The sequence below is a fragment of the Carcharodon carcharias genome, chromosome 12 (genome assembly GCF_017639515.1).
Source record: "Carcharodon carcharias isolate sCarCar2 chromosome 12, sCarCar2.pri, whole genome shotgun sequence".
In the NCBI taxonomy this organism is placed as follows: Eukaryota; Metazoa; Chordata; class Chondrichthyes; order Lamniformes; family Lamnidae; genus Carcharodon; species Carcharodon carcharias.
In genome coordinates, this window is record NC_054478.1 from 49,110,105 (window position 1) to 49,124,289 (window position 14,185).

General features: G+C 39.1%; 1 protein-coding gene across 7 annotated transcripts in view; it reads right to left on the reverse strand.

Moving 5' to 3' along the window:
* rab3gap1 (RAB3 GTPase activating protein subunit 1) overlaps positions 1 to 12,977 on the reverse strand; it is a 70,853-nt gene extending 57,876 nt beyond the window's left edge. For 6 of the 7 annotated variants that reach the window (XR_005944590.1, XM_041201043.1, XM_041201041.1 and 3 more), the window contains exons 1-7: positions 12,926 to 12,977; positions 12,765 to 12,820; positions 10,767 to 10,842; positions 10,204 to 10,339; positions 9,783 to 9,861; positions 7,407 to 7,526; positions 2,553 to 2,718 (exon numbers count right to left, since the gene is read on the reverse strand). Coding sequence is in view for 6 of the 7 variants with exons in the window: in XM_041201043.1 (XP_041056977.1) it covers positions 2,553 to 2,718; positions 7,407 to 7,526; positions 9,783 to 9,861; positions 10,204 to 10,339; positions 10,767 to 10,842; positions 12,765 to 12,820; positions 12,926 to 12,943 (651 nt within the window). In the remaining variant the exon portion in view is untranslated. Of the gene's footprint in view, positions 1 to 2,552; positions 2,719 to 3,569; positions 3,635 to 7,406; positions 7,527 to 9,782; positions 9,862 to 10,203; positions 10,340 to 10,766; positions 10,843 to 12,764; positions 12,821 to 12,925 lie in introns of those variants that run through there. The other variant, XM_041201045.1, reaches the window with a different exon arrangement.
* Between the last annotated feature and the right edge of the window lie 1,208 nt (positions 12,978 to 14,185).

A 14,185-nucleotide genomic window follows, 5' to 3' on the forward strand; every position in this document is an offset into this window, starting at 1 on the left:
GAGGAAGATAAACCTTAATAAAGGACATCCACTCCTTTGAGGAGCAGCCCATCTCCATGCAAGGAAATTGAATCTAAAAGGGTATGGAAATTGGGGAAGTGGGTAAGTGTTAGGTAGGAATTATTATCCTAATGATCATTCCAGAATGTTGCAATGTAAAATTCTGCCAGCAGGAGTAACATAATCTTTCTAGGAGATGGAGAACACGTAAAATGCTTGCCTAAGCCACAATAGTATTACCATACCAAGTTCCTCCTTGGCACTCTGTTCTTTTTGTAACTTTGTTTCCAGAGTTGGCTCCTCCCGGAACTCATCGAAAAACAGCCTCTGCAGAAGCAGCAACACTGAACGCCCCATTAACACACTTAACCCATCCAATCACCAGCTCAAATACATGCACTCCAGAAGATTTAGACACAGCAGTCAGCACAAATGGTGAGTCATGAGGGAGCAAGAGCAGGTGAAGGAAGTGGTAGTCCCTGCTGGAGATTAAAGTCACCTCCCTCATCAACTGTCAGGGTACTAAGCTTCTACAGTCGAGCTTTTAAGAGAGGATGTTACTTGCTCAAACCAGATTGTTGGATTTACTGGTCAAGAAGCTACCACCAAATGGCAGCTGATATAGAGGAATCCAGCAGTCATGCATGGGATGCTGAGAGTTGATTTGTAAACAATGATAATTCTGTGGCAATCTGAAATATGCCTTTCAGCCTGAAAGACAACTGCAGATCAGTCATTATCCAGGCCTTCGATTGCATTACTACCGGATCATTAGGCATGAATACTGCTAAGCTTGTTCAAATAAAGTGCAAGCTGGGAACAAGTTTCCATCCATAAATCAGAAGAGACTACAAACTGATGGGATGGAAATGATTGCTGAAGATTTTGCTGTCTATTAGGAGATCAGCACTTCCACACTACTTGCCCACCCTTCCCTCAATACCTGTCAGATGGCAGACTGGGTCAGGCTGTCCCTGCACCAACAGATAGTTCATAGTCTGCACGGGTTATTCAAGACATGCGGATGAAGAGTTCAAGAGCCACCTCACTCCCAGCATTATGTACCAAGACACAAGTCAGACCAGTCGTCTAGTCTCCTGTCAGTGGAGGTTCACTTCAAAAGAGGACAATGATAGATAACCACATAAACAGAACACCCCATGGAAAGGTGTTTATGGTGTTGATTCACATAAACACCATATTATAACAAATCACTTAGGTGTTGATTCACATAAGCACCATATTATAACAAATCACTGCCGGAACTTAAATCACTTTTCTATTCATGCTTTTGAGCTATAAATCAACAGATAAATCAAAAGTTTGTGTGTTGATTGAAAGCTTGGGAATAGAAAACAAGTGTGGGTTGGCTACTGTATGGAAAAATAGGTGGAATCCTTCTCTTTGCTAGTGAACCAGTTGATAGATCACTCCAGAGAGGACCGGGCAAATATCTTCAGCAGCTATCAATGGGGGCTTGTGACAGTAAGCCATCATGCAAAACAAAAGGTAATCATTATACCAAACATGGCATCCCTGAATGAAATAGTGAAATGTCGCTATCATTTCTGATGCGGAAATTAACTTTTAAGTCAAAGGCCTAAAATAAAAAAAGTTGCAGCTGGGGATGTTTGTCCCCTAACTGCATCTGGTACTGGAACAAGAAATGGGAGTGCACAGATCTCCAACATTCACTTGTATGCAATTTATATTGCTTCACCTTCTTCAGATGCAGTCATATGAACCACCTGGAAAACCATGCAGGAATTCAGCCACATTAACATTCACGTACAAATCGGGCCAAAGGACTAGCACCCACTTTTCCTGTCCATTGTACACATTTTTTAGGCACTAAAGTCAGAAATGTCACTTCTATATTCATTTTTGAATGCATTGCTATAGGAAGGATCTCAAAGCCATGTTAAGGCACAGAAAAGATCTAGCAAGATCCAGGGATAAAAAGCTTTATTTAAGATGAGAGACTAGAGAAAGTGGAGTGCTTCTTACTAGAAAAGTGGCTAAAAGAATTAAAGGTGTTCAAAATGATATTGAATTTTTATTATGATTGTTGTAGTAAATGGGGAAAAACTAATTCAACTATCAGCGTGTGTCTAACTAAAAGATATATTTAAAATCATATGAAAACAAAAATGCAGAAGGCTTTTGGTATAAACAATATCTTAACTGGATCAGTAGAAGCAGAATCCATATAGCCTTTAGAAGGGAAATGGAAAAAGGCAAAAGGAAATGTGGAAAGGTTGGGGCATGGAACCAAACGGATTGTCTTTTCTGAGAGCCAGGACAGGCAAAATGGGCCAAATAGCCACCTTCTCCGCTGTGAAATTCTAAGATTCCAATCAAATGTGTGCATGTGCAGTAGCCTGGAAAGTATTGCACAGTCTGCCCACAAGTTGGCCCTTTTAAGTTAATGCCCATAGAGATGAACAAGCCACACACAGCATAAAAAAGTTAGAAGAAACACTGATTGCAGCTAAATTCAGTAAAGTATATTTCAAGATGCCAATTAAAATGCATTTCTAAAAAGTACTTACAATCTTCGATTTAAAAATGTCCAGTAGACCAGACAGATGATTATATTGGTTTGGCACTTTCCGAAGATGAACCATTTCAAAATCTGTCCGAACACCAGGGCCTTCACATGCACCCACGTACATCCTTCTTGTCTTTTGTTGAATTTGCACAAATAAGGTCACCTGACTAATTTAAAATACACAAATTCAAGATTTAGTAACCTCTACAATGCTCCACAGACAAGTTACATGTAGTTACCACTTCTAACATAAATCAATATTTAACAATGAAACATTTGCTGCAAATATTTCAGTTTCTTCTTTGCAAGCTTAGTGGCCTGGAATTTGAGGGGATTTTTTAAATGGCAAATTGTCAGCATTCATCATCATTGTCCCTCTGAAACTGACCATAACTTCAGAATTTAGCACAAGTGCAGATTAGCATGGAAATCTTGAAAATGTGGTGTTACTCACTGTTCTGCCACAGACTGTGTTGTGGCCCACCTCCCCTACACTCCCCACTCACCCAAGCTAGCAATCATTGAAATCAGTTGATGTGGTGAGAACATCCTCTTTTCTGTCCTCATATTATATTTTGTTCAATCAGGTGTAACTTGGTTTTTAACGGCGATCTGAGCAATAACTACTGCCGAGCAACAGATTTGGCCCTTGAAAAATAATTTTATATATATGGTTTGCTGTTACATGTTATAATTAATATTGATTATAAGTTTTTTTAGACGAATTTTCTAAATAACTTTGTTCATGATATTTTAGCTTCTACCTTCACCCAATATGTATGTCCCAATCTTTCCTTTTTTCAGTGCATTTTAAAAAATTGATATGATTTCATTTCTTGGATGACCGTGTGAGAATCCTTAAATATGATATGGACAGTTTGATAACATCATTGCAATTCCACGCTGGGAATTCCTATTAAAGACCATTACAATTTTGGTTAGGGCCTTGCTGATAGTAGAATTAGTTTATTCCCCATTTACTAAAACAACAATAAAAGCCCCATATTGTTTTGAGCACCTCTAATTCTTTTAGCCTCTTCTCTAGTAGCATTCTCAGTGTGCAGCTGGACTGATGTCATCAAGCTGGCCAAGTATTCAATCACATTAAAGGATTTTCACAGTTCACCATACAGGAAACAAAAAACACCAAAAAATAAAATCACTTTTACAAATGTTTTATATAGAGCAAATTTAAGATTGGGACATCCACATGAACTCGTACCTAAAACATTCTGAAAAGTATTTCTTTTTAAAGTTAACTCATAAAATCTGCTGATTAATAACTTAAAGCACTCTATAATTACAAAATTACTTTTTCAGGGCAGATTCCATTGGTCATAAAATGTTATTAATCACATTGTCATTAAAAACCGATAAACGCCCGACTGAACAAGGTGCAATACGTTGTGGAGTTTCGAACAACAATGTGGAAGCAGGAAAGTTGAAACCGATTGCCAGCTCTGAAGGGGGCCCATTGCAGCCTGTACTGAAGCCCGGCATAACTGGCTGTAACTTCAGGGTTTTCACACAAATTAGCACAGGCTTGAGATCATGAAGTTACAGTCAGTTTCAGCAGGTATGCTGGTGAATGCTGGCAGTTCACCATCAACCCCAACACCTCTCCCATCACCAATAAAGTTCAGCCCAATATCCCTAAACTGATATTTTACTCTCAATGCTCTATAACAAAATTATAATATATTTGTTAATGCCAATGATGTTACAAACAAGCTACACATCAAAGCGGGCAGTAATAATAGAAACAGAGTCCTCGACCAAGGCACCGATTAGGAATTGTCCAACCCTTAATGATTTTTAATTAGATGGTGCTTTGGACTTGACTAAGTGGACTGAGTTTGGGTATTGCCTTCAATTTAGTTCAGTTAATAGCAGGCCCTCAAAGATGATGAGAGCCTCCTGCAAGATTGAACTAAACATAATTCTTATTTTCCCTAATTTCCTCAAATTGTTCATTATCTTGCTGGACAAAATCTTCAGCAGGAAAATTATTAATACAGCTGGAATTGCGTGATTTCACAGTAACATAGTGAGTGACCTTAGGACGCACAGAGAACCAAGGTTCAGTTAAATGTGTATCAGCATAGAGCTGAAAAGTTAATATAGGTCGTGCTCTGGTACATTGGTGCTCCAAGCTTTTTTGTCCATGTAGGCCACATATCTGTATTTTGGGAAGTGTCAGAAGACATTAGGCCTAACCCGTGTTTCCATCAGTATGCATAAATCCCAAAATGGTGATAACTCATCTTGGTGTTCTTATTTCAAAATTATCCACTAGGAGGCAACAAGCCTGACTAAGTTTTCATAAACGCTGAAAAGAACAAACTAGCTGGCCAAGTACTGATGGCAAGGGTTCACATGGGCTACAATATGGATATCCTTGCTGTCATGTATATCAGAGAAATAAAAACACTACCTCATTTAAGGGGTGATGTGGCAAAGTGGTAATGACACTTAGCTCATAATCCAGAGGCCTAGGCTAATGCTCTGGGGACACGGTTCAAATCTCACCACGGCAGCTGGTGGATTTAAATTCAATTAAGTAAATCTCAAATTGAAAAAAGTTAGTCTCAGCAATGGTGAATCAATTGTTGCAAAAACTGATCTGGTTTACTAATACCCCTTTGGGGGAAAGAAATCTGCTTTACCTGGTCTGGCCTACATGTGACTCCAGAGCCTTGGAAATTTGGATCACTCTGAACCGCCCTCTGAAAGGGCCTGGCAAGCCACTCAATTCAAGGGCAATTAGGGATGGGCAACAAATGCTGGCCTTGTGCCACCCACACTCACATCCCATTAAAGAATATGAATGTGACCAGATAAAGTCATAAGCTGCATACTGCTTATTCTTCCAAAGCTTGAAGCACTACCACGGTTCTCATGCATTATGCATTGCTTATATGGCTTGTAAAGGAAGAACGGGTGGGTGGTGATAGCAGATGGGTTGCTGTCACTTCTAATCTTCTCTGGATAAGGGGAAGGTGCCAGAGGATTGGGAAGTTGCAAATGTGACACCCTTATTCAAGAAAGGGTGCAAGGACATTCCTAGTTAACTACAGGCTGGTCAGTTTAACATCAGTGGGGGGTAAGGTTTTAGAAACAATAAATTAGGAAAAAATTTAACAGGCACTTGAAAGCCATGGCACAGGTGGCTATTCAGTCCATCAAGTCCAGGCTGGCTCTCTCTTCAGCAATCTAATCAGTCCCATTCCACTGCTCTATTCCTGTAGCCCTGCAAGTTAATTTCCCTGTAGTATCCATCTAATTTCAATATTCTTGGAAAGGCTTAAGCTAATTAAGTGGTATGGATTTGTAAATTGCAAATAATGTTTGACTAATCTAATTAATCTTTATGGTGCAGTAACAGAGAAGGTTAATGAAGGGCCTGCTGTGCACGTTCACCATATGGATTTTAAGAAACCATTTGACAAAGTATCACATAAAAGGCTGGTCAACAAAATTGAGGCCTGTGGAATAGGGGGTTCAGTGTCAGGTTGTATAAAACAATTGCCTTAAGTTCTAACAGATGGGGATTTTTCAAACTATAAGATGGTAGTGTTCCCCAAGGGTCAGTGATTTTATATGACTTGGAATACAAAGTCAAATTTCAAAATTTGACAATGATACCAAACTTGGGTGTGTTGCAAACAGTGAAGATGATACAAATTGACTGTAACGGTACATAAATAGGCTAGTTGAATGGTTAGACAGTGACAAGTGGAATTTAATACATAGAAGAAGTGTGAGGTGCTGCATTTTGGTAGAATAGATAGGGGGAGGCAGTATATTGCAAGGTCAAGGTGGTGGCTGTGATTATAAGTTGGGGAGTTTACAGGGAAAGATTTAGGGAGGATAAGAAGGCAATGAACAGAGAGCACAATGAGTTGACACAGTTTAAAATCATTGAGGCTGAAAGGGCATTCAGTGCAGAGGCTGAGGGAGTAAAGCATTGAAGTTACCTTGGTGAGAAAATTTTTATTGTACTTGGGAAGGCGGTGGAGGGAGTGAATTCTGAATGATAGATGAGAGGGGTGGAATAAGGTGAGATGCTCAAAGGAGGAGAAAGTGCTAGAGGATTAGGGAGTCAGGCCAAGGTGTGATCTAGTGATAAGTGCCACACTGCCAGTCTTCACAAGTGGTGGAAGATGTGGCCAGATGGGGAGGCTTCATTAAGGGGAAAGATATCATCACCCCTCAGCTAGGTTTCTGTCAAGGCCATGATGTTGACACAATTATGCACAATATTTCATGGGTGACAAGGGCCTTGTTTATAAATGGACAGACATTCTCCAAGGAGATGTATAGAAGGGTTGTGAGAACTGATCTGAAAGAGTTCACAGAGTCAGCAACGGGAGAAGTGAATTGGACAGGAAAGAGTTTGGCAAGATTAGCCTCCAGTGGGCATAATGGGTGGGAAGATCGACAGGAGAGTGGGATGGTCCAAATGGAGTTGCTGCTTGTAAAGAGCCAGCACGAACGGCTCGATAAGCCCTTCAGGGGATGTCAAGATGCCAGAGGGGAAACTGTAGGCTTATCCAAGAGGGAGTCAAGACTGGAACAGTGGCAAGAGAGCAGGGAGGTCAAGCAGCACTGAAGGATTAATGTAGGATGTTGAAGGGCAGAATACCTGAGAGTAGAAAAGTGAAAGGAGGTGTGACAATAGAAAAGAGGGGATCTGGCGGGGGCGGGGTAAAGAAGAAAAAGAGAAAACAAAATGATGGGCTCGAGCCTACGACAATTCAAATTATTTAATCACCAAGTTCAAGTTTCTCTCCTTCAGTGTTCCATGTGTGAACGTCTGATACAATCCATATAGCATTTTCAAATATTTACCTACCAACCAGTGTTTCCCAATGCAATAGAGATGGAGCTGAGCAGAATGTTGCACTTTGATTCACTGATGACCGCATCACTACTTGCTGCTGGAGAAATTACCACAAACTCCCGTAAACCATACCTAGGATAAGAAACACCTGAAGATGATGAATTTGCTATTGATCGCTATTCATCAATTTCGGCATTAATGGCAAGGTGCAAGTCCATCAATCTTTACATTTCAGATTTGGCTGAAGTATATCATATATCTTTTAAGTTCTGAGAGGACTTCTTTCATAATCAAAAATCCTTACTTATCCAAGCAGCATTTGAAAGCCATGCTTTTCTTAAACCCATGCTGCCTAGGTTGCATTACCAGGATGACAGTGTAAAGCAAAAGTGGTTGTAATTTTGCTGTACAAGGCATTAGTCAAATACAATCTGGCATACTGTTTGCAGTTCTCTTCACCAAATGGTAGGAATATTATTGCCCTTGAGGAGAAACACAGGGAAGCAACAAAAATTAATATCTATTAAAAACCTTGATTATGAGCAATGCTAAAGAAGTTGGGCTTGTTTTAATTTCAAAAAGATCATAAAGTACTAAATTTTGAAATTTCCAAGATTAAAGAGAAAACAGACAAAATTAATTCACAGACAAAAAAAATTACTCACTACAGTGGAAGGTTCAAGTGCCAGAACACACAAAATTAGGAAATCAGAAGTAAGAAGGGAGGGCAGTGGAACATTTTCGCCCAAAATTGAAGACTTGTGGAGTGGGTTACCAATGAAGGCCATTGGGTTCAAATGAAAAATTAATGAGTTTCTATAGAAAACTGAACGAAATGTAGGAAGGCAGGTAGGTGGAGATGATCCCTGAAAGGCAACAGGTCTGTTGAGCCAAATGGCTTTCTTCAGTTCCTTTATAAAAAGATAGCAACAGAGTTGTCCATTCAGCACCTCGGTTCTGCCCCATAACCCAACCAGATCGCAGTCAATCTGTACCTTAGCTCAATCTACCCATCTCTAGAAATATTTACATCAAATTCCATGTAATCTACTCAATTCAAATGGTTAAACAAATCATTAAATCAATACTATCTTCCACCCATTCAAATGTGAATTTTCCATGGTTTCCCCTCGTTTACAAGGTTCATCATTTCAAAATTGTGCTCTCAAGCTGCTCCAATGACATGGTGACAGAGTCATCCCAAAGCAGTTCCATCAATTTCACTAGCATTGAGCACTCCATAGGTGTTCAAAGGAAGAACTTATATTACCAAACTGACAAGATTCCATAGGTGTGGATAACTTAACTGAGCTGATGTTTCCTATAGCACCCAGGATGGATATTCAGTTTATCTTTTAAATGATTAGAGAGATGGAAAATAATTACAATGAAAACACATTCTCTAGCTTTCCCTTCCCCTTTAAAAGCACAATTTACACAAATGTATTTGCATTTTAAGAAGTGCTACTGCTTCCAGATAAAAAAAAATTGGCAGCAGTTATGTTGCATTAATGGGCTGTTATACTGCATCAGAGCTTTAAACTGGTTGGTATTTGCGTTTAGCTCCCAAACACACACAGGTCTGAATTTTTCACTTGGCAGGAATGGGTGGTGGTGGTGGTGGTGGTGGGGGGGGGTGGGGGCAACTGCTACCCACGATCAGCTCCACACTGCAATTTCACACCGGCGAGCCAATTAAGGTCTGCCCTGAATGGATCGTGAGCAGCAGCGAGTGCTACCTTTGCGGGCGGGGGGGAGGAGGGAGAGCGGGCCTGGTGTGCAGTTCGCACACGTGCGCGAATGAGCACTTCAATCTCCTGAGGCACAGAGCTGCCTCAGGAAGATTGAAGCATTTTAAAAAAAAAAATTAATAAAATAAAAATTTAATGAAACATGTCCCCTCATGTGCCTGTGACACATGAAATGGGACATATTTTTTAATTTCAAAGGAAAGTTTTTATTTAATTTGTAATAGCTTTAAGAAACATCATCCCACTCATGGATGCGGTTTCCTCAAAATTATAAAGGCCGCTTGGCCTTTTTGCCTGCCCACCAACCGTTAGGTTGGATAGGTCGCGTAAACTTCAACTTAATTACCTTGCTAATGGCCTTAATAGGCCTTTCAATTATTGACGGATGCGGAGCTGACTCCAGCCTGCGCCCACCAAACAAAATATTGCGCGTCATATCATATTGCGCGTGTCGGGCGTATACCTGCATGCCAAAGGTAAAATTCTGCCAACAAGATCTTTCCTATTACACACCATAGAACCATAAATTCTAAACTTGTGTGGGCTGAAGTATGTGTAGTGTCAGTTTCATACAAAATTGTCAACTGCACATGAATTATAAATAACAAGAGTCAAATAATGTTGAGAACATGCCTACCATCTAACGAGACAATGAGCTCTGGGTGGAAAATCATTGTTCATGGACAGTAAATCCTGCATAGCTTCAGGAAGAGCATCTGTTAAAATATAAATTTCCTTTTTAAGAAAAAATAGGTCTCTTAAGAAAAACAAAACAAATTTCTCGACAGAAAAAACTAATTCCATTAATCATGTACAATCATAAATATTGGTAATTAACTGGATATGATTGTGAAGGAGACCAATTTGCAATACCCCACCCCTAATGAACATTCAAGTAGGTTTGAATCTGAAAAGCTCTTTTATATTTATTAAAATCAAAAATTGATCAAATTTATTCCAACTCAAAACCTTCAGAAGTACATTATACAATCAAATACTTTAATTCTCCTTTAAGACAAGTTTAAAAACTCAAAGCCAACACAGGTAGCCAGTCATACCTTCTTCAGACTCTTCTTTTATTTCTTTATCAGTTAAAGATTCTTGTTTGAGATAATGATGTGTTATACTGAATTTATAGTCTGCAAAAGAAATCTCATCGGACTTCTCCTCCCACACGCCAGAAGTTAATTCACCCTGTAAAAACACAAAGTGCAACACTATAGCTTTACAGAACAGTAATTTTAAAACAGGTATATGAAGAAACAAAACAAATGAACTTAAAAGCAAATTTACACTAGATTCCTGCCAAAGACCGTAATTCCAGAGATTGAAATAATTGTCCAATGGACATGGCAATGTAGCCACTGGCCAGGTGGCAATTATTCCGATGTTGAAACATCCTTTCTCGCTATACGAATGATGCTGGAAGATATTTTATAAACTGCCGTAAATAAATCCAATATAAATATTTGTGGAGAATACAATCAACTCTCTTGCAAAATATGTATATTGCCTTTATTCCAAGCCATTTTATTTATTACATAATTCTTTTGATAAGAGATTAAAGAACAAGCAATGCTATATGTTACTTAGTTATAAAGGTGCATTTAGTAAGACAAACCTTTTCCAAAGGTTTTTTTGCAGTGCTTCCAATCAGTTTCCAATTGTTCAGTACTTCTTCAATTTTTGACACAAATCTAAAGATATTAAAATACAGGATGATGTTAAAATACTTGAAATAATTGCTATTAGTCCTAAAATAAAGCCTTCAGGATGTTATGATTTATAGATATAGATTTCAGTCTAGAAATTAAGAATAGTGTCATTTACTCTATTCCAAGGATATGGATCAATTCTTCATGGTTGAAACTGCCATTTTTCAATTTCTCTTAAATTGTCCCAACTTACTGGATGCTCCTGCATCTCCCAATCCAATTTTTGAATATTAACTTCCCACTTTACTGTCATTTCTCCCAATCCATTCAAAGCAGTAGCACTGCCTGTGTATTTTATACACTATATTTTGCCACTTGTGAAACATTATACTTTTGGAACCTTCATTTACAAAATAAATTATTTATGTGACTATTCCTTAAAAGACAAACAAACTAGCTTATAATTTCCAAAAGGTATAACTTTAATTGCACAGACATAATTACTTTTCTAACACAAGTTAAATATGCATAAATAACTACTGGAAACCCTAATAATAAAAGCTGCAATACAAACACAATTAGTCACAGTAATAAAAACAGAATTAGCAGAATTCTTTTACACTAAACAGCTTCGTTCCACACATCCCAGTAAACTAAAAAACTGAACCCTTTAACTGCTTCATCTTTCAGATGTTTCTGTATTTTACATGGCTCATTTGCTCAATTCAAGGTTGCTTAAGTTGAGCAATCTGATGATGCACATTTTTTGAATATTAACTTCCCACTTTACTGTCATATTTTGTTTAATTTGCATTCAAGATCATTTACATTTCTTTCATTGAAAAAAGAACTCTGAGATATAAAGGAGTAACTTATAAGGTTGGAGTTCAAAAGTGGTCTATTACTTGTATCAGCCCATCACAGCTGGGTTGAATCTAACTAGCTTTCAACTGAGCTACTAATTAAAGAATGAATCCCAAAAAAGGGTCAAATTGGCACCCATGAATGAATCTTATTAATTCATTGTTCATTATTTTATAAGTTGTGTAACTTTGTAATTGATTTTTGTTTCTTCAAATGTAGGAACTGAATCACTGAACTTCAGTCAGGCGAAAACAAACCATGCAATGTGGCACATACCTGTAGTTATAAAGATTCTAGACAAGAAACAAATTACAACATGGAAATTACAAGACGAAAACTCCAAAACTATCCATAATTATGGTGGGAATTACTGATCTTATACTGTGAATTGGCTGAGATTGCTTCAAACTGAGGGGAAAAATAATTCCAGACACCTGCTTTCAAGCATTTCTACAGATAAATTACAAGGCTCATTTTAGCTTCTAACAGTTAAGTAGCAGAAGTGATGTAAAGGTTATTTAACTTCTAAATGTATCATATCTAATATCTATATGTCCGAGGAGCTACTTCATAACTGCAATAGCAACATATTAAGCAAAATATAATTCCATGTGCAACACACAATTGTTAAATGACTTCAACTGTTAAGCTGCCTTGAACATTGATCTCGCAACTTCAAAAATAGTGTCCTGAAGATTCCTTTAGTAGCAAATAGCTTCGAAAATAGTCATTAATGATTCTGATTCCGAAAGAATCCAAACTTGCTCACATTGATGTAAAAACTTGCTGGCTGCGCACTAAACAGGGTCTCCAAAATATTTAAGTCCGAGTAAACAGATAATTATGCACGGCTGTTTGTATTGGTGTGTGTCTACGCCTGACAGCTGGCACAACATTATCACGATATGGTCAACACCAAAAGTGCTTGTGTGTGTGTGTGTGTGTGTGTGTCAGGGTCGCTCGTCGGTGAATTCGAGCCCGAGCCCGAGCCCGAGCTCCAACACGCGACATCAACGACTTCCAACGGCCACGGGCTCGATATCGCACCGGCTTCCCCTCACTCACTCACTCACTCCCTACCTCTCTCACTCTCTACCTACCTCTCCCACTCCGACGCCGTCGTAAAGTCCGTGATTTCAAACACTTCCGACTCCGGCTGTGGGAATTAAAAAAAATGACAAGCGTGTGAGAAATATCGGTAAGTGACCGATTGCAACGACAAGCCGTATATCTTCACGCAAAGCGAAGATCCCCCACTTACATCACTGTCCGCCGCCATCTTGAAATCTGTTTGTTTGTTTGTCTGCGGTGAATTGTGGGTAGAGGATCCCACTTCCTGTTGGAGAAATATCAGCCATCACTGGGACAGGATGGTGACGGTAATGCGGCCTTCTTAGAACAACAACAAGAAGTTATTACTACTTGCATTTATATATTGCCTTTAACGCAATAAAACGTCCCAAGGCACTTCACAGGAGTAATAGCAAATAAAAATTTGACACCTAGCCAGATGAGGAGATTCTATAGGGCTGCTGATTGGTCATAGAGGCGGGCTGTCCTAAATGAGGATGGAGAGGTGCAGAGGTTCAGGGAGGGAATTCCAGAACTAAGAGCCTCAGCAGCTGAAGGCCCAGCTGCCAGTGCTGAAAGAACAGGATTGCGTGTGATATATCAACATAAATAGTGAGGCTGCTTGCAAGCCAGCCACAGCAAATGAAGCTGTGTTGGATGAGCCACATCACTGGGGTGGTCACTGGTGGAGGCCATGAATACCTGATTGGTCAGCAAGTGCCCATGAGTAAATGGACCGTTCTTCAGGTTAGACTGCTGTATTACGAACAGTGCAAGCTTCAAAATACTGGACCTAAGGGCATCCAGTACTGGAACAGGGGTGCTGAATCCAGACTGTCCAGTAAAAAACTGGACTTCTGGCGACCCTACACATCACATTTAGTTAAATGCTATGAAAACCATTGTCTTCAGCACCTGCCACAAACTGTACAATTGCCACCAATCCTATCCTACATTGCTGCTACTGTCTTAGGTGACTACTGTTTGTAACCATACTGTTGCTGCTGAAACTCTCCTTTATCTGTTGTTGCTCCCAGGCTCAACTATTCAATGTTCTCATTGCTAGTCTCACATCCTTCTCTGCAAACTTAAGCTAATTTAAAATTCTTGACCTCACTCTTCTCTCTTAAGATTTCCTTAAAACCCACCTCTTTAACCAAGGTTTTGGTCAACCATCATCATAAAGAGACTGCAAAATTCTGCATTTGGAACCTGGGTATTTAATCTTGTATCTATGGCCCCTTGTTCTTGATTCCTCAGCTACTGGAAATAGTATACTTCTTGATAAGGCCCAACTTGCAGACTGACCTGCTTGGACATTTTCTCTAATCTTCTTTGGCCTTACAATATTTATCCTGATAAACAGCTTTTGTTTCCAAATAAGCATGAATCACAAAAAGTTAGCATGCAGGTACAGGAAGTAATTAGAAAGACAATTGAAATGTTGGCC